Source organism: Barbatula barbatula (genome assembly GCF_947034865.1).
Source record: "Barbatula barbatula genome assembly, chromosome: 6".
Taxonomy (NCBI): Eukaryota; Metazoa; Chordata; class Actinopteri; order Cypriniformes; family Nemacheilidae; genus Barbatula; species Barbatula barbatula.
In genome coordinates, this window is record NC_136765.1 from 18455258 (window position 1) to 18474523 (window position 19266).

The window sequence follows — 19266 nt, forward strand, 5'->3', positions numbered from 1 at the left end:
TTTCGTCAACATTATTCTGTTCATTGCCTGTAGACACGCCGCTGTAAATCCTTTGGCTTCCTTGAAGTGTAAACAAAATAAATAAAAACCAAATTTCTAGAATGTAAATGACTCGATATTATCTTTTGAAATAAATGTTGAAGTATGGAAGGAGTATTACACTTACAATTGTGCTAAATATTCAGACTAAAAGCAGGGCAACTTACCTGTTTGATTTATTTGTGGTAGCAGATGGATTTAGAGATTGGACCGTCAGGTGTCTGTTAGCTGTCTGGATACAGGTCTCAATGCAATAATCTGATTAACCTTGAACACTTAAGCACTGAATTTAACACACTCTCACACACTTACAAAGAAGCAAGACAAAAATTACAGTTACGCATTTGGTAGAAAGTTTTGCCTAAATGATGCAAATGTTTAAACAACAGGGATGTTTGCCCTAGAGCCCCAAGGGTTCAGATTATAAATCACTACTGTGGGGTTTGAGCTAGCTACCTCACCCAGAGATGTACCTCTGGCACATTATTGACACTTTTTTATGAATGTTTTCTCAAGAATGAAAAACCATAGATGAGATACCTCAAATATTTTTCCTAGGCATCCATGAGATCAAATGAAGATTGAATTTAAAGTGTCCTGCATCTCATATATTTTTCCTTAGAAAATCCAGACATTTTAGAAATGTTTCTTTAAGAGTTTCAGAAGAGATCTTAACAATGTCCAAAACTGAGCTCAGATATGCCAAGTATCATTATATAAAATGAGTCAATATTAATGAAGATTTTAGTATGGAACTCGACATTTCTCCTGAAATGTCCACAAATCCACATTCTTATTTTACCTATACAATCTACATACTTTTTAAAGACACAATTCAATGTATTTTCACAAATTTCTGCATTTATTTAACCGATGCAATTTTAGTAGAAACATCAGAGACCAAGTTGAAACACAACTCCCTCAAGTCTCCTGAGCTATAAAGGAGAACCCTTTGAGCAGTAAAAATGCACATAGAATTAAATAGAAATCACAGCTATGTAGTGTAATAAACACTGACGGATTGACGTTGCCAAACGAAGAGCTGAAGTTAACTGGGGTTTTAATGTAGGGTGAACAGGGGATAGTCCGACAGGTTAAAACAATCCAACAAACAGGTAACATCCACAGGTAAGTAAATAACTACAGGTAACATGATTCACAGGTATGTACATAACTACAAGTAACATCCACAGGTAAGTATATAATTACAGGTAATATCCAAGGGAAGAAATGATCTGAACTAGTGACCTACAGAGTACAACTAGACAAACACACGGCAGATAAAGGCTCCGATAAAGAGATAAAGAGTCAGAAATCGCCTACTTCCATACCATATAGCAGGTGAAAATGAGCATGTGTCATGAATAGTATGTCTGCAACCTCAGAATGCAACAAACTGTGATGGGGAAATGAAGTCCATGAAATTAAAGGTCCCGTAAAAGGGAGTCCATGGGGTGAAAACACAGGGAACACAAGGGGGCAGACAGGACTGTGACAAGTAGGCTGTTTAATGGCATTTTTATGTATTTTGTCACCTTGGAATTAAGGTTCTATCTGCATATTTAGTTTTGAGATAACAAGCTTCAAAGATTTTGCATTCCATTTGACTCAATATAAAACCTTTTTGTTTTCTAAAAAAGTCCCAAAATGTACACAATGTAATAAAAAAAGAATGCATGATGTCCGATGTAAATAAATTGTTACAGAATAGGCACATGTGAAGTTCAATTTTGACTAAAATGTCAGACAGAATTGTATAATTCCGAGTAGATGACATGTGTCACATGAAGCCTTTTGGTCTGAGGCCGTTTCGCCTGATTCTCTTTTGTAAGAGACCTGATGGCAGTTAAGATGAGGCCATTTTACCGGATATCTGATTGTGTCCTGACGCTGTTTTGATGAGAACGGATGCCTTTTTGTCTGAGGCGCGATGCCGTTTTATCTGATATCTGAGAGTACGGAGGCCGAGGACGTCCTAATACGTATGCCGTACTAATGCCTTCAGACGCTCTTTTCACAGCCTTGACTTGACACTGTAATTAATGGTGTTGTTAATCTGTAAATCTAATTTTAGTTGGAATGTTGACTGTTGACTTTAAATCACATCTTAAGGTCTAAATCAGGGTTTAAAGAATATGTAGGCCACTTGGTGAGCAGGCATTGGACAAGGCTCTGTTTGAGACCCTTGGGGTTGATCCACATAGATAAAACTTTGACTGGCACATTTGAGAGTGTTCGTCTGAGGTGAGAAATCATGATTTAAAACAGACAGAATTGTAGTGCAAGACTACATTTAATGGGAGGAATTGATGACATCGGCCGAAGAAGGGAAGCAGTTCAAGAACACATTAATATAAAGCTATTATATTACAGAAGATTCAAAAGCAGCAAAGAAAACAACATCTTAGTATGACCCCAATACTGCGCACTGAGATGCTGCAGCCGAGTGAACTTCAGGCATTGTTTGGAGAGGAAAAGGATTATTCATGTTCTTTGACGGATATAGTTCAAAACACAGAGGTAATTATTATTTTCAATTTCTATTCAATTGTATTTCTTCTTTAAGTTAAGAGCTTAATTCAAATAAGTGCAATACTAATAATGAACAGTTGACATAATCAAAGTATATGAGCTACATTAAATATCAACTGACATTATAGACACAAGAAGGCTTGGCTTTCGTTCATATTTGCTCTGATGTCTCCAAATAAAATAAAATAATATAAAAAATTGCCAATGCCCATAATGTCTGAAATGTCATGAACACCATATATAACTACATAAGCATGACTAAATAAGCATCACATGATAGATTAATTCAAACCTTTCCTAATGTTTTTTTTTCAGTCATGTTTTACTATAATTGTTCATCTGTCTCTATCTATCGGCAGTGTGAGCATCAGTCTGACTGTGAGAATACAGCAGAGAGTGTGTGTAAGTTCTATGATCCTGACCGTGCCCAGTCATGTAAAGTGTCTCGTCTGCAGAGACAGGTGTTGTCCAACCAGGAATACTACACCAAATTAGAAGAACTGAAGAGAGAACACAAGCGAAACATCGCTGGGCTGGAGAAACTGTATCTGAACCAGCTCACACCTGGCCAGAAAGAAAGACAGCTCGTGTCCAGCCGGAGAGAGAGACAGATAAGCACTGGCAAAGGAAATGAGGGAGAAACAGAGAGGTCTGTGCTAAACTGTATGAGAATAAACTAAACTGAAGATGGAAGATAATTTTTCATCTTTTACTGAATACAAAATAAGATGTGGGGCTGGATGTTCACACTGCTTTATGGAAAATGATGTTGTATGAAAATACAATGCTATTGGTGCTCTAAAAAAGCATCACAAAAGTGTTACAAAATTTAGTAACATTGCATGATGCCTCTTGACATGAGTGAGACTATTCATTATTTACTTACTATTTACTTTTATTGACTCGAACAGGCATCAATTTATATATCCTCCACAATATATATAACTACAGGTTAAAAACTATGTAAGGGCGACTAAACCATGACAGAATTAACATTTTATGTGAACTATTTTAGGTGAACTGAAGATTTGTAGTAGGCTAATTGTCAACTCAAAATACAAAAGGTATTCAGACATGTCGTTGCCTTGGAATTGTAAGGTTCTGAATATCTGCATTCGCTGAGATGTAGAGCTTCAACATTTTTGCATTTCATTTGACTTTGTAGGTAAACCCTTTCCCAAAAATGTACACAACATAAAGAATAAGCATCACACAGTGTAAATTAGTTTTCAAAAGGTTGTGAATCTTATTGAATTGTACCTAAACTGTACGTTCAGATCACAGATGTATAGAAACACAATGTCAGATGTCCGACCTTTGACTTCTTGCCGTAGTGAACAGGTGGATCTCATGCAGGTTGGCAGCAAGGTGTCAGCGGTCCTTCTGAAGGGTGGCCTATCTAATCTGAATTTAAAGGTCAGTACAACCTTGGGTAGACCAGAAGTGAATGGATCTGTGCAGGTGGAAGATGCTTTAAAAACAAAATAAACTTTATACTTTCTAAAAGCAGACTTTTAGATATTAGTAATTTAATTTGTTATTTAAAATCGATTACAAATTTCCAGTTCTTGTACTACATTCAGCGAAGGTCATTATAGTATAGACACACAACAACTGACTGTGTATTGCAAAATATAAATTATGTCATCAGTCTAGACAGTTTCTGCTGTGTCACTATGACAGCCATGTCCTAGTAGAGAACTAACTTTTTATTAGAAAAATAGAGACTATGTATACCAAGTTTAGAGAACCAAGTATACATTTCTGACATGCTCCGCCACATTTTTTTCTCAGCAGAGTCCACAAATCTCCTTTGAGGAGCTCAAAAGGTCATCCTGCCCTCAACAGAACCCATTTCACAATCAGGTGAAGGACAGGACCTGGGACACATCAGACAGCCTGAGACAGAATTCCAAAATAACCGTTCCCAAACCGTTTCACATGATGCTACGCGAGGAGGAGCGAAAGCGACGACAAATGAAAACTCGCTCCGAGATGGCGCTAGAAAATGATAGGCTGAGGAAAGAGCTGGATGATCTGAAAGAATGCGGCAAGAAGTTTCGAGCCAAACCGGCCCCCTTCTCCACTCACATACCTATGTGTGACTTCATCAATAAGCGACCAAATAAGCATCAAAATGATCCGATGGATCAGGGTCACCATGGAAACCGGCGAGTCACCCAACACAGTGGCCCTCCCATCCAGCAAAAACCATTTAGCTTTATCGAGAGAGAACGAAAGAAAAAAGAGAAAAAATTAGCCGATGAAATAAACAACCTGACAGACAGAGAAGAGAGAAAGATATTCAAAGCCAGGCCGGTGCCGAAGTCTCTATACAGGTCAAGCTCACCAAACTACCAGATGTACGAGGAAGAAAGTCTGAACACAAGGCAGCGAAATAATCGTAGATGCTCGACACTGCCCTCTAGCATCATAGAGGACAGGCTGCAGGAAGGAGAACATGTTGATAAGGAGTATGCCAATGAATTTTCCATCTGGAAATTGAAGACCAAGGGTACGCTGCAGGTGGAGGAAGAAATGGAGATAAAGAGGAACCGAGAAAGAGATTGGTCCTACATTCATCCCCTACGCAGGGCCAGCTTTTGCCACAGCCAGGAGCTCACACACACCAGCAAAAGTGACTACATCAGTGTTTAAATAAGCTTACAGACAGACTAAACCATTCCACGGAGAAACAAACTAATTATTAGTAGCTATTTGACCAGCATTAAATGTGGAGTAAGTGATTTCTGGGAAACATTGAGCAGCCAAATAAACAATTCTGCGAATATTTGCTAGATGCCAGTTCTCTCTGTGTGTGGATACAATATTGCAAATAGTCCCGGTTGTGTAAAGACCAAACATGAAAAAGTATCGAACCAATACACACAACATGACATTCATAGAGAGAGAGAGAAAGAGAGAACAAGCATTCCTTAGAATTCACAACACACTATATCCCATTCAAAGACTGCACCTTTAACTTTGTATATAAAAAGTGGTGTGATAGAAACTGAAGTTCAAGTTTTAAGTATTTCATTGTGTCACTGTAGAAGAAAATTATGAAGTACAATAAATGTAAAATACACAGATTGTTTAATAGTCTCTTTTAACTGGTTTGTAAATAAAGATACTGAAATTCAGATCACAAAGACTTAAAGGGACAGTTCACCCCCCAAAAAAATTATTTCATAATTTACTCGCCCTCGATTTGTTCCAAATCTGTATTCATTTCTTTGTTCTGATGAACACAGAGAAAGCTATTTGGAAGAATGCTTACAACCAAACAGTTCTTGGTTACCATTGACCAGTAGGAAAAATGACAATGGTAGTCAAAAGTGCCCCAGGAGTGTTTTGCCCCAGGCTTTCCTACATTTTTCATAATATCGTCATTTGTGTTCAACAGAACAAAGAAATGTATAAAGCAAATTTTCCTACTCATTTTCCAACTTGAGGTGAAGCAACTCAAGACAAAAAAGTCATTTTTGGGTGAACTATTCCTTTAAGTTACACGCAATACAGATATAAAATACTACGCCAAATGACTCTGTTATCAAAGATGTATTCCACCTCTCATCTTTACCTACGGATATATTTATCATTACAAGGGTGGTATTTCTTTGTAATAACTGCCACTTGGCCTAAACATTTGTCATTCAATACACTTAACCCACTTATACTGTTCTTTTTCACTCACATACTGTACAAGCACAGAGTCATTAGTCTATATCTTCAGGCTTTAGTCCACACTTTCTGAGTGTACGCCTTACGTATGGTATGGCATCCTGAAGGAACCACTCTCTCCTGTACAGAACCAACATCACGTCCAGCAGCAGACTGTGTTCTCTCCTCCTGCAGAACCCACAAAGAACCAACGTCACTAAATAATGTACGACAGACCAAAACCTCTCTAAACTCTAAGATGGTTTCTGAGATACAACACTGTACAAGAGTTTAGGGTCAATGAACTCTCATGGTCATAAATTACAATTTTTGAAATTATAACTATGTGGAGACAAATATAATTGTGCCAATATATTAATATCATTTAATACAAAGCAAAAAATTAATAAACAATATTATGATAAACTGACCCTAAACCTTTGAATGGTAGTGTTTTAACTGAGAAGAGGCTTACAACTGCTTGTAGAGGTTTTTGGGTTTATACAGATCCCGTTCACAGTCGCTACTGTTTGTGGTTTCAGACTCCATCTCAGGATGCTGAAACTGACTGAAGGAACATTGGCTTCCTGTTGATGTGAAAACAGCAAAATGTCCATTTTAGGCTGATATATATACTTATAATTCACGATGAAAATGTGATCGTCTGGATTACTCCCCTTGCGTGGGACTTGCAGGGCACTGCTGAGACACATGGTGCGATACAACGATCATCTCAGTATTTGTTGTGACCGTGTGCATATGTGTATCTGTGTCTGCACCGCTGGACCCACTGAAGGGTGCTGAGTTGATCTCCCTCAAAAATGACTTCAGTTTTTGTCTCAAGCTGGAATTCTCCATACACACCTGTAGATGCAATATTCATAAAATACATCAGAATTTTATTAGATTTATCAACTTAGATAGAGTACAAAGGAAAACATTAACGTTACCTTTTCATAGGAACTTTTGGTGTCCTCTAAATGTGACATTAATTCAGCCTGTAAAACAACATTAAGTTACAGTTCACATGATCGACCAATAGAGGGCAAAACACGTCTACCTGTAATTTCGCTGTAGTTGTGTGTCAAGAAGAAGGCAGCATCCTCCGAAGGTCGCTTTTAATAAAATAGTAAAATAAACATTTATTACTTGAGGTTTTATTTCAGAAAAGCAACCGTTACATTTCAAGATAAAAATGAAACTACAATGATTACATCCAAATGCATGAAACACTGTTGCACGGCCGCTTTAAGATAAATGAAACAACCTCAATGACGTATGCGCTCAACAAATGAAACCTTCAGAGGACGCAACCTTTGAATTGAGACGCAGCTTTTTATTCATATTTTTGCAGCATATATTCTTGTATGAATATAATTGTTAAAGAATTGACAAATTCAGTACGCGTGTAAATATGAGAAACCTTTTTAGTCCCGAGCTGGTTAACGGTAAGAGATGCATTCTCTTGAAGTTTTTCAAGCTCCTCTCTGCTGCTTTGCAGTTCTGCCAGAAGGTTCTCCTTCCAATACCAGGATAATTAAAATAACATGATCAAACTCCAGATTGGATATAGTTGCAGAGATTTTTGCAATTTTCCAGAGAATTTCTAGATTATGCTAGGATGTGTGATATACCCGCTGCTTGTGAAGTGTTGACATGAGCTGGTTGTTTTGCTCTTGAACTCTGTTAAGCTGGAGGTACAGTTCTTGCGTGTCCTGGGTCGTTCTTTGTCTCTCAGAATGCAATGTCTCTGTCAGGAACTTCTCTCTTTCACGACACACACACAAATCTGATCTCAAACCTTCTGCTTCTGTTTGCACAAACACCTGCAGTGAATGACACATAGAGACATTTCAGCATTAATGTTTGTTTTATACACAGATCTCAAGCTTTGATATCTGCAACCTAAATTTTAAGAACGCGCTTGTGCTCAAAATGCATTTTTAAAAACATAAAAAAGGGAATATTTTTTCACACATTTTTTCACACTCGTGTCACTGAAAACCTGTGCATGTAACCTATATTTTGAGAAATGTCTTAGTGGTTCTGTGTGCATACAACGAAAGGTCAATGTTATTTGGTTTCCAACAAAATATTCTTCAAAATATCTTCCTTTGTGTCCTGCAGGTCTGGAATGACATGAGGGTGCATAAATGAGGGAAAAAATGCTCATTTTGGGGTGTACTATCATTTTTAATCTCTTGCTCTGATGTGTTGGTACCTCTGCAGTCTTTAGACCTTCTGAGACATCTGATGTCCTGCTGTTAGGTCCTGCTTTCTCTGTAAGTCCATTTAATGTATTTTTCCTGGTTGCGTCATCGTCTCTCTCCTCATTTCCCCTCCTTTTCAGCTCGTTCTCTAGTTCTAATACTTTTTGACTCAAAGCATCTTTGTCTCTTCTGGCCTGAACGATAATTTTATCGTATTCCTCTCTGATCTTTCGCTCCCGGCTGCAGTTGGGACACTCCACAGCTGTTGAAGATGCCACAGAGGGTTCAAGAGTCGTCGTCGAGAGCCTTTCTACAGAACGCCGGTGTCCAGGTGAAAACTCCAGGCATGCTTTTGCATGTTTTTCTCTCCTTCCAGCGTCATGGACAATGGCCCCAGAGAGGCAGCGAGATAGGGGGAGGTTCAATCTAGCTGCTAAACAGTTAAAATTGTTGTTAAATAGATTTTACTTTATCTGTTCGCTTTTGAACCATCAATATGCCAAGTGTACTCACAAAGTCAACCCATTTACAAAAATTTTTTTCTTCTAGGTAAACAAACAATACTGATGATGACTCATACTGCAGTCACTTATTTTGTCCAATCAATGCTCTCTTTAGCCTAGTCCCAACTCTTTAGGGCCATATTTTAACGTTCTAAATGCATGGTCGAAAGTGTTTCCAAATCCACTTTTGCAATTGAGGACGGGGAAAAACTGTCAGCCACCAGATGCATGATCTAAAAGGGTTGTCCTTATTCTCTTAATGAATCATGGGTGTGTTTTGGTCAAAACGTGCAGTAAACCAATCCGAGACTCATCTCCCATTCCCTTTAAGAGCCATTTGCGCACACGAGCAGACCATCTACAGGACAAGCCGGATTTTTTATCTTTATGTACACAATAATAATCTTTATATTGTAATCCATTTATTTTTATATTTGTCATGTTTATGTGTGCATGTGTAATAAGTAGAATTTATGAGCGCTGTGCACCCAGCTAACAGAAGTTTGTTATAAAAACGTTCATTATAGGTTTTTCATGTTTTTGAAAACGTTTTAAAAACATACAGAACGTCCATGTTTTTTGTTTAAAGACATTCCCAGCTAACAAAAAATCACCATCATGGTGATCAGTGTTTCCTTTAGTGGGTCTCTTGTCCCTTGACTCTCATGTGTTAGATTCTTTGGTGTATTGCAACTGTGTGCATGTGATTTACTGTTGTTATGGCAATGAAATAATAATCTAATCCAATGGAGTTTGTTGATGTGCACTAAAAACATCATGTTGAAATTTTATTCACTGAATGCATAATATATGTTAATTGTGCTCTTGATCATAATAATATCAGGGAGTTTAACTGTATTTCAATGCCAAGAAGATTTGTTAAAACAGGATGAAAAACTACAACAGAACAAACAGAGACAAACACAGACATGTGAATCTGTGGATGAATCTCAACAATGTTGACAATCAACACACTTATTCAGATAAACAGATGTTACCCGGCATGCATTGCTGTACGAAATTTTATTTTGTTGATTGTCACCATTGTTGAAATTCATACCCTGATTTTTAATGTCTGTGTTTGTCTAATTTCTGCTGTAGTATTTTTTTTTGCATCCAGATTTCACAAATCCTTTTAGACATCAAAATGCAAATAACACTTCTGGATCGAACAAATTATTTTTAGGTTCCACAGCACTAAAACCAAATGAGATCAATGATTCTAACCACAAGATGATGGTGTTTTTAATGCCCAATGATTCTCATTGCATTGCCATAACAACAGTAACTTACATGCACACAGAAACAACACACCAACAAATTTACATTTAGTCATTTAGCAGATGCTTTTATCCAAAGCGACTTACAAAGAGTTCGGGGAGCAATAAGCGATATGTCATAAAAGAGCAATAGTGCTAATACAAAGTTACTATTTAATTTAACACTTATAGTCAAGGTACAAGAGACAGACTAAAAGAAACACTCGATTCAAAACAAACACACTTTTAAAGAGATCTTGCATGACATCTTACTCCTACATCCAAAGGCTGAATGGAGCTTAGATTATTACCATCAGCTTTGTTCCTTTCATCCACAGGTCGAGATCCACGGCTGTAACGCCCACCTGGTTCAGTTTGACCTGGTTTCTCTAACTGAGGTAGAAAAGACCTGAGCTCCAGCATTTCTCCACAGTGGCTTGAGCTGGGTTTGGGTTCAAAGGGACTACATGAGCTCAAGAGGATGGGGAGCGAGCAAGTCTGGGACTGAAAATGGATAAAAAAAGATGATATATACTATATATATATATATATATATATATATATATAAATGTGGCAAGGGGGCCGTGGTTCAGCAAGGACTGCAGCGGGAGAGAGAACTGGGGGACAAGCGGTGAGTAATAGGGGCAAATGATGAACACCTGTGTCTTATTGCAGTTAGTGCCCTTCACCAGGAGCAACACCAGGCCTTGCTGCAGCTGAGGAATGACCATGAGGGATGATTCCAAGCCATCCTACAAGCCCAGCAAGAGGACAGAGAGAGGTTCCGGAGCTGGATGGACTGCGGCTGGCAAGGTGACTAGTGGTCCATGCGGTCCGTTACTGGGGGGGAGAACGCAGGTGGCTGCACAGCAACTGCCCACACATAACCTCCTGGTCTCTAATGTTCTGAGGAAAGAAGTCTCATTGCCAGTGCTTCCGGTCGCTGGGTTTGGGCGAAACCCTTTGTGCTGGCCCAACAACTCCTGCCGCAAATGGCTGAGGGAAGCGACGTCGACGAAGTCATCAATCGGGTGGTACTGGAACAATTCGTCACCTGCCTACCCAGAAAGATGGCAGAGTGGGGCCATCCAGCTGGCGGAGGACCACATGGTGGCATGCACCGGGTCGGCAAACCCCTACCCATGCCATCTCTCTCTCAGCTTGCCTTGCTTTCCCGCCGGCTTTATGCTCCCCTACACCACTTACTGCAATAAGACAAAGGTGTCCGTCCTTTGCACTTGCCCCATTACTCACCGCTCGTCTCCCAGCTCTCTCTCCCGCTGCAATCCTCACTGAACAACGCCCCCCTTGCCACAATGAAATAAATCTATTGTATTTATAAAGTTGTGTTTCGTTTTACAGCTCTAAATATTTGATCACACGTTAAACTGGAATTCGATAGAAATGTGAACACCAGTTTTCCAAGTTCTAATATAAATGATGAGTATTTGGAGCACAGCTGTCCTCCTCCGGCTCATTCGATCCTGCTGACGTTATTTCACACATTCTGTAGCTTTAGAAACAGGACAGAAGAAGCAAAACTATTCAAATGACGTGTCAAACTGATGAGTCCCATAAAAGTTGCTTCTTTCATTTTTACGACTCACTCAGCTGCGAAAGGGCACTTGACATACAAACACTTCAAGGGTTTAAAGCGAAGCTATATATTATGTCAAGTGAATATGTGCTGGTTATGTGTACGAATTTCAGCCGACACAAGCTTCTCACCCTTCTGTCGGATCCGACCGGAGGTAAAACCTGCTGTCTGTTTAGATGATTCACTTCTTTCTTTCCATTTAGATAAGATGAACACATCTGAAACATTGAATGATGTTCAAGGTGAGCTTCAAATTCACACTTTGAAGGACCCCATTTTCAAAAACTGTTCCTTTAAGAATATAATTCACCTTCAAGTTGTTAAAAATCTGTATAAATGTCTTTGTTCTAATAAACACCGTTTAAGATATTTGCAAGAATACGTGTAACCAAACAGTTCTTGGCCAACATTGACTACAATGCAAGAAAAATTTACAATGATAGACAAAAGTGCCCCAAAACTATTTGCTTTCCTACATTCTTCAAAATATATTTTTTTGTGTGTTCAACTTAACAAAGAAATTTAAAAACAATATTTCCTACTATGGTAGTCAATGGTGGCTAAGGAATGTTTGGTCACAAGCATTCCTCCAAATATCTTTCTCTGTGTTCATCAGGACAAAGACATTTTGAGGGTGAATGGATGATCACAGAATTTTCCTTTTTGGGTGAACTATTCCTTTAAAGTATGCCGTGTGTTTACCTGTTCAGGTGTGTAATGTAACTGAGATGTATATATGGGTTGTGAAGGCACGGCCATGGCTCTGGAGGCAAACTGCAGAGAGCTGAGATTCTCAGACAAAGACGACACGGTCACCACTAAACACGTCCGGCAGTTTCCTCCCAAACTAAAGCAGACAGCAAAATAGAATTAATCTGATATGAAGAAAGCGATTTGAATAATGATCACGCCGCTCACCAGTCTCTGAGAGCTCGGGTCAGTTTAGATTCTCTGTATGGTACGTGCTGACACCCCACAGAGCTGAGAGCAAAAATCACCTGAGGAAAAAAAAGAAAATATATTAAAGGGATGTTTGTCAATTCTGTCATAATTTACTCACCCTCTTGTCATTTCAAACCTATATGACTTTCTTCTGCAGAATACAAAGGTAGATATTTTGAAGAATGCTGGTAACCGAACCGTTGTTCGGCTACCGACTATATGCAGAATACAAAAAAAGATATTTTGAAGAATGTTGGGAAGCGAACCGTTGTTCAGCTACCAACATTCTTCAAAATATCTTCTTTTGTGTTCTGCGGAAGAAAGTCATACAGGTTTGAAATGACAAAACATGTATGCCTGTCATATGGGTTTAAAATACAATGATGCTAAGAAAACAATGACAACCTTTTCCGCTCTTCCTTTACAGGAATGAAGCCCCCCCCAAGCAACTAAAAAGTCCAATATTCTTCTAAAAATATGTTTGTGTTTGCTGTGACATGACATCTCCCCTTCCCTAAATGGAAAGATATGTTTTAATTTCCTGTTTCTCAGTTCCTGAATATGCAGCCAACACGTTGATATGATTAAGCTAAAGCTCTTAGACTAATCGAAACAAAATAACCACTAGAGATCTGGATGTCACTCTACACAACGTGCTCTTCAAAACTGTCCTCTATCTGACTGGCAAACGACGATAAGACAAAGCACAAACATGAAGTATTACAAACATTTCCGAATATGGTGAGGGAGCGTTTCAGCATCTTAGCCTCTTGTGGGTTGTCATGCGTAGTGTTGATCATTCTCTGCATACTGGGAGACGCAGAATTACGACACTGATGTAACGGTAGAACATAAAGAAAGCTTGATCAAGAATGCAGAATAAAGCAGAACATCATATGTACGATTTATACAGTTAGAATTGAATGTAAGCAGATGGTTAATTTTCACGATACCATATTGATATTTTTCATATTTAGGTTATTGAATTCCATTCCATTTGTTTCTTTTTAAAGCCTCCTTGTTAGAATGTCATACATTTCAGAGTAAGCCACAAACTTACTTTTCCTGAGCTTGCCAGGTCCACCTAAAATAAAACAACACGCATGCTTTATAAGAAAGTAATGTCTAATTGTTGAAGTTATACTGACAGGAATCTTTGATGCTATCAGCTTACCAGCGTGAGTTTGCTGGCTGTTAAAACTCCCCCTGCATCCATAAAAAACATGCACACAAAAGGAAGGCAGTTAATCAGATTTATACTAACAGAATATAATTAGAAAACAACACCGTGAGTTTGCAACATCCCCCTGCAGGGGTTCTGGGAGGTCCGGTGGGAGGTTCTGGTATGCTCATATCAGTCTACAATAACATTGAGACCCCAGGCAGAGAATCTAGGGCTGACTAATGTGTAGGGGGCGGACTTGGGGGAGTTGTTGACCGAAGAATGGACTGAGTTACCCATTAAAAACAAGTCGATATGTTACGGACTGTCAATGTATTTCTCCAAGAGCATCTCTGGTATGAATAGTTTAATTCCAAATGCAGCCAAATAAATAAGATAAGCATTGCAACAGTGCAATAACATAATTCAGAGACATACTTCTATTTTACAGGAAACTTGAAAAAAATACTTGATAAGAAAAATATAAACTTAATTCCTACCAGGAGACTGGGCCATTGTGTTGATGACCACAATGTTGAACACTGCGTGGGACCTGCTTGGAAAATCCCCCTTTGAGATCCCTGGGGCAGATAAATAAGGTATAAATGATTGAAATTAGCAAAACAATGTGATACACTGTAAAAATTTGCTGTTAAAAACAGCCAAATTTTGACAGTAACATACTGTTTTTATTAAAACAGTAATATACTGTAGAAAACAATGCATCCTGGGCAATATTTTGCAGATTAAGAAACTACTGTTAATTTACAGCAATCTGTCAACAGTAATCTACTGTTTTTGTGCATTACGGTTTTGTACTGTAGTACTGATATGCGATGCATTGTGGGCTGTGTTAACCCCTTTAGACCTTTCTTCAATAAGATTGGAAATTACGTCTTTTTTTGTTTAGACCAATAAAACTGCATGTTTCTATCATTTTCATAATACTTAACAGATTGTTAACCAAATTAATGGTAACCTCATTATCTTGCCCCTGTTATATTTCAGTTGATTATGTTATGTTTTTCAAAAGAATCTTAGAGTAATAACAAAGGATATTTTAGAGTACAACACAGGATTTTATTTATTTAATGTCCATCCCAGTGGACATGCGGGTCTTAAAAATTATAAAATTACTTTTTTGCACTCCAGCTCATTACACACAATTGGCATTTCACAATTGGCTTATTTACTTATTGTATTACTCAGTCCTACATATATGTATTTTGTTAGCAATTTTTTTACGTAGACTTCTATGACACTGTTGAGGTTTAAAATATAATTCACATGCAATTTTATGTTGCTTCAGTTGGGGTTTCCAGTGTTGATGATTTGAAAATTAAAAAACATACAAAATTGTGAAAGTTACCAGAATTGTGAAGTCATGTTTGAAATTGCTGCTTAACAAGCTGTAGTTAGTAAGTAACTTACTCGATTTAAAAAGCACTCGTGATCTCCGAGATATAACCCAAATGTTCATATTTACTTGCATTTCACAGACCCCATGGCTTGTTTTGTCATCTCTGAACTTTCAAAACTGTGGTTATTGCAAACTGGCCAACGTTAGTTATCTTAAACAGTCTATTGCTAGTGCTAATAACAGTAACTGCAAATCACCACTAAACGTAATGTATTGCAATGATTTTACGTTTAAATGTGGTTTGTGTTTGAAAGGCGTTTTAGTTATCCAGTCAAGAAAATAAATATTTGACTGACTGATTGATATTAATGACACACATTGCTAGTCGTCCATCTATTATTTTATAGCACATAGATTTCAGATGTAAAATAAGTAATGACCATCATGTCTTTCTGATCATGTTCCGTCCATTGGCGATCGGGTTCCATTATTTGTTTGTTTGTTTTTGTAATAATTATGCACGCACTGAATAAAAGTATCACCTTGCTATCTAGGTTGTTGTAGTTCAATGGTTCTGTAAATCTAAATTAATTTAATTCTTTTTTGTTTTCTGCTGCTTTACAGTGTTCCATGGAATACATCAGGGAGAAAAACAAGCAACCAACGTTTTGGTCATCTGCAAAAGATGGTTGATGGATGGTTCCTAATTACATTTTGGAATGCCAACACCTTCAGTATTTCTTAACTCATGTACTCTCATGTTTTAAATATGTCAAGTAGCATCTGTTATTTAACCTGTTTTATTGCCATTGTTTTTGTTTGTAAATTTCAATTATTTGTTTTGCTACTGAAAAACTTGACTTGTTTGCATGGTACTTGAGTCGATATTTGTTTGTGTTGCTGCTGTTTGCGTCCTTTCTAAAACATTTGCCTATAATTGTAATAATATTTTATATTATATATATCATGTTAAGCAGACATGTGTAGCCCAAAGGACAATATCGTGCAATAAAGATTAAGTTAAAACAGCTATGTACTGTCTTTAATTATTACAGCAATATACCGTAAAATAATTTCACAGCATGAATAACGTAAAATTATAGGTAAAATTACTGGCGTCTCTGCTGCCAGTATTTTACCGTTATTTTACAGAACAATTTTTTACAGTGTAAAGTTCCATAACTTGACTAAATTATGCAAATGTAATCTGCTCTGTCTGCTAAGAAAGAGTCAAAGGGCTCTTACCTGTGTGTCTGAGGGAAGAGCCACGGCGATGCACCTGCAGCAGATCCTGGGCAGAGCTTACCTCCATCTCTGTCAGGCCGTCAAGGCGAACCACCTCCTCACAGTCACGCATCCAGATAACCTCACTCCCCTTTGTATCCTCAACAAAGGGAAGAGTAAGAAAAAGAACACCTATGGTTCCAACAATTGTCCATCATCTCAGAATTACATTGACGAACATGGGTTAAAATGTGAAAAATTGTCATTCAATGGAATGAAAGCAATTCTCGCTCCAGAATTTGTACATACTGAGAATAAAGCATAATATCTTTACTTTCATAACCGTTTTGATTTCAATGTTTTACTTACCAAAAGGTCAAAAATCTTTTCATTGAAGATATGATAGAATGAAACTTTGATTTTGCAGTGAGATGCTTTGGGGGCTGGATTACATTAAGGATCATTGAGGTTAGTCATTGTGGAAAAATCACTCATCAAATGAATACGTTGTAAAACATAACGAAACCTTATGATCAACATTAACAAAATTGAGAAATTCTGAAAAGTGACCAGTTGGTGCACAGCAACATTGGACACATCTCACGAGCAGGGGTTTGATACAGGTGAAGATGTCTTCAGCGGCACGGCTGATGAGGCCTCTGTGTTTGGATGAGACGTTGCTGCCTTGCACGGTGTGAGTCTTACCGCTGCCCGGAGACCCATAAACAATTACACAACCATTATAACCCTGCATTAGATACTCAACCAGAGACTGGAGCCGAGAGAGAAAGAGAGACAGCATACATTTAAACATGATGTCTTTTGTTTTTATGACTGAAGCAAGAAATTAACTTTATTTAGAAACTTTTTGTTGTTATACAGTATAACAATAACCTTTGTCGTTGACTCATAAACATCTCTTTGGGAAGCCTCCTCATCTAAAACTGCATCAAAACTCATAATATAAGGCTTGTGGTTCTGTAAAAACAGCCAAAAAATCCATTTTAAAAATGAAAATGAACACAAGCATAAGACGAGATGATGATAAATCAAATTAAACATTACTGTGTATCTCATTCAGTCAAACCACCACTTACTTTTCCAGTGTCAACAACTACCTTGTTGCGATCTGTCACTTGGATGGTGGTTCTGGATTCATCAAATAGAATAGAATGTTCTGGTCTGTTTACTGAAGAAATTAAAGATTTGAGTTACCAAGTTGCAGAATGCTCACAAACAAACCTGAACAATGGACTGAATTTAAACAGTAACTGCCCATTCACTCATAAACATTCTTACATGCACATAGACGGATGACCACTCTGAAGCTCTTCTCTGTGATTAAGGTTTTATTTGCCCCAGACATCCTCTCCGATCTTTTTCGGTTTCTGCCCATACGATAAACGGTGTTCATTTAGCAGGCAAAGATGAAGACAAGAATGCAGACACATAACCAAGAACTCAAATCTACACGGAATAAAAACAAGCATGCATTATTACATTGAGCCAACCGTAAACTTCAATAATTGAAAAAAGTAAACGCGCGTATGGAAAATACGCAGTGGGTCCTGTAGCTTAATAGGTAGCCTGCAACATGCGTTAGATGCGAAAAGGTTGTGGGTTCGATCTCACGGATACAGAATGATGTAGCAATGTGTAACTTGAATGCGCTGTCGCTAGGGATAAAAGCGTCTATCAAATACGTGTTTGCAATATAAAACATTATAATATATAAATTTTAAAAGTTTGCCTTTAAGGGCTGTGAAAATATCGTAATGTTAACCTACCTCTCTTTTCTTTATGAAATCAACTCACCTCTCCAACTCTTCAACATCTCTGGAGTCCCACATCGCAGAATCCAAATATCATATTCACATTGTCTCTGACACATTTCTGTTATATACTCGTGAAAGGTTCTGCTGTTCATTTCTCCTCCTCTTTTAATTGCAGATAACGTTGCGTCCCGATGATCCTTCCGCCGTGTCAATTATCCAAACCAATAAGATTCAATCTAGACTTGTACACTGTTTATCATCGGCTGCACAATCTGAGTCTCAAACTGTGTCAATAATAATGTTTTTGCGCATTAGGTAAATGAGATTTCTTTTAAAATAACAAGCGTGATCAAATGGCGAATGGCAAATGGCGCTTTTTAACATTGCCCTCGTCTTTTTCACCATGGATGGAGTTGCCGGAGCATCCCACTGGAATGCTTGTCAACTTATAGCTGCTCCTCTTGACCCTCTTCGACCCCAAGCGGTTGTCCTTAACTGCCTTTTACAAGGTTCTTCGGGAAGGAATGTGCTTCATAAAAGCTGCTGATGTCTTAATGCAAAACACAATTTGGAAAAAATAAATAACACACACACATAGACAACAGCCACAGACAAGAGCCAGCAGCAAGAGAGAGAGAGAGCGAGAGAGCGATCGAGAGAGAGAGAGAGAGAGAGAGAGAAAGAGAGAGAAAGAGAGAGAGAGAGAAGCCAGCAGCAAAGAGAGAGAGAGAGAGAGAGAGAGAGAGAGAGAGAGAGAGAGAGAGAGAGAGAGAGAGAGAGAGAGAGAGAGAGCGAGAGAGAGAGAGAGCGAGAGAGAGAGAGAGAGAGAGAGAGAGAGAGTTGAGATTATGTTTCGCAATTTACTGCTGCCATTGCCAGCTGTGTCAGTGTCAAAGGACGGAGAATCCTAATGCTCCGTATCTCAGTGTTACATAGTCCAGCTGAACTGTTTTACTTCATTCTGCCTGTCATGTTTTTTACTGCAGTAGGCCCATATTTA

The 19266-nt window shown here is 38.2% G+C and overlaps 2 protein-coding genes across 10 annotated transcripts; one reads left to right on the forward strand and one right to left on the reverse strand.

The window, feature by feature from the left end:
* The first annotated feature begins 2162 nt into the window (after positions 1-2162).
* Positions 2163-5662, forward strand: LOC306895259 (protein FAM161A). Of its 6 annotated transcripts, none has more exons than XM_079458379.1 (5): positions 2163-2283; positions 2413-2559; positions 2931-3220; positions 3906-3987; positions 4366-5662. In XM_079458379.1, exons 2-5 carry the CDS (start codon positions 2449-2451, stop codon positions 5227-5229), a joined length of 1347 nt encoding a protein of 448 aa, XP_079314505.1. In that variant the 5' UTR covers positions 2163-2283; positions 2413-2448; the 3' UTR covers positions 5230-5662. The 6 variants fall into 6 exon arrangements, with proteins under 6 accessions (XP_079314505.1, XP_079314506.1, XP_079314503.1 ...); XM_079458380.1 differs by having other exon boundaries at positions 4369-5654; XM_079458377.1 differs by having other exon boundaries at positions 2202-2559; positions 3849-3987; positions 4366-5654.
* LOC306895256 (uncharacterized protein) lies at positions 5652-18528 on the reverse strand. Of its 4 annotated transcripts, none has more exons than XR_013786770.1 (22): positions 18307-18528; positions 17791-17958; positions 17589-17680; positions 17386-17469; positions 17113-17263; positions 16861-16934; positions 16513-16642; positions 14408-14488; positions 13920-13951; positions 13806-13829; positions 13474-13578; positions 12722-12801; positions 12506-12650; positions 11935-12021; positions 10518-10710; positions 8456-8877; positions 7869-8060; positions 7658-7753; positions 7185-7232; positions 6908-7098; positions 6710-6821; positions 5652-6423 (listed from the first exon to the last, which is right to left on the reverse strand). XR_013786770.1 is itself a non-coding variant. In XM_079458371.1 (22 exons), exons 1-22 carry the CDS (start codon positions 18339-18341, stop codon positions 6291-6293), a joined length of 2601 nt encoding a protein of 866 aa, XP_079314497.1. In that variant the 5' UTR covers positions 18342-18473; the 3' UTR covers positions 5652-6290. The 4 variants fall into 4 exon arrangements, 1 of the variants encoding a protein (XP_079314497.1); XR_013786771.1 differs by having other exon boundaries at positions 16513-16651; positions 18307-18406; XR_013786772.1 differs by having other exon boundaries at positions 8456-8874; positions 16513-16651; positions 18307-18393.
* Positions 18529-19266: the final 738 nt, after the last annotated feature.

What these genes read in the sequence shown, in the direction of transcription:
- LOC306895259 (XM_079458377.1), top strand. Translation starts at nt 2,449, where the DNA reads ATGACCCCAATACTGCGCACTGAGATGCTGCAGCCGAGTGAACTTCAG. An exon ending in AATGAGGGAGAAACAGAGAG is followed by an intron (nt 3,221 to 3,848) that starts GTCTGTGCTAAA and finishes CTGTACGTTCAG; the next exon opens with ATCACAGATGTATAGAAACA. An exon ending in TATCTAATCTGAATTTAAAG is followed by an intron (nt 3,988 to 4,365) that starts GTCAGTACAACC and finishes TTTTTTTCTCAG; the next exon opens with CAGAGTCCACAAATCTCCTT.
- LOC306895256 (XM_079458371.1), bottom strand. Translation starts at nt 18,341, where the DNA reads ATGTGGGACTCCAGAGATGTTGAAGAGTTGGAGAG. An exon ending in TGAAAGGAACAAAGCTGATG is followed by an intron (nt 8,878 to 10,517) that starts GTAATAATCTAA and finishes TTAACTGTTTAG; the next exon opens with CAGCTAGATTGAACCTCCCC. An exon ending in AAGGTCTAAAGACTGCAGAG is followed by an intron (nt 8,061 to 8,455) that starts GTACCAACACAT and finishes CATTCACTGCAG; the next exon opens with GTGTTTGTGCAAACAGAAGC.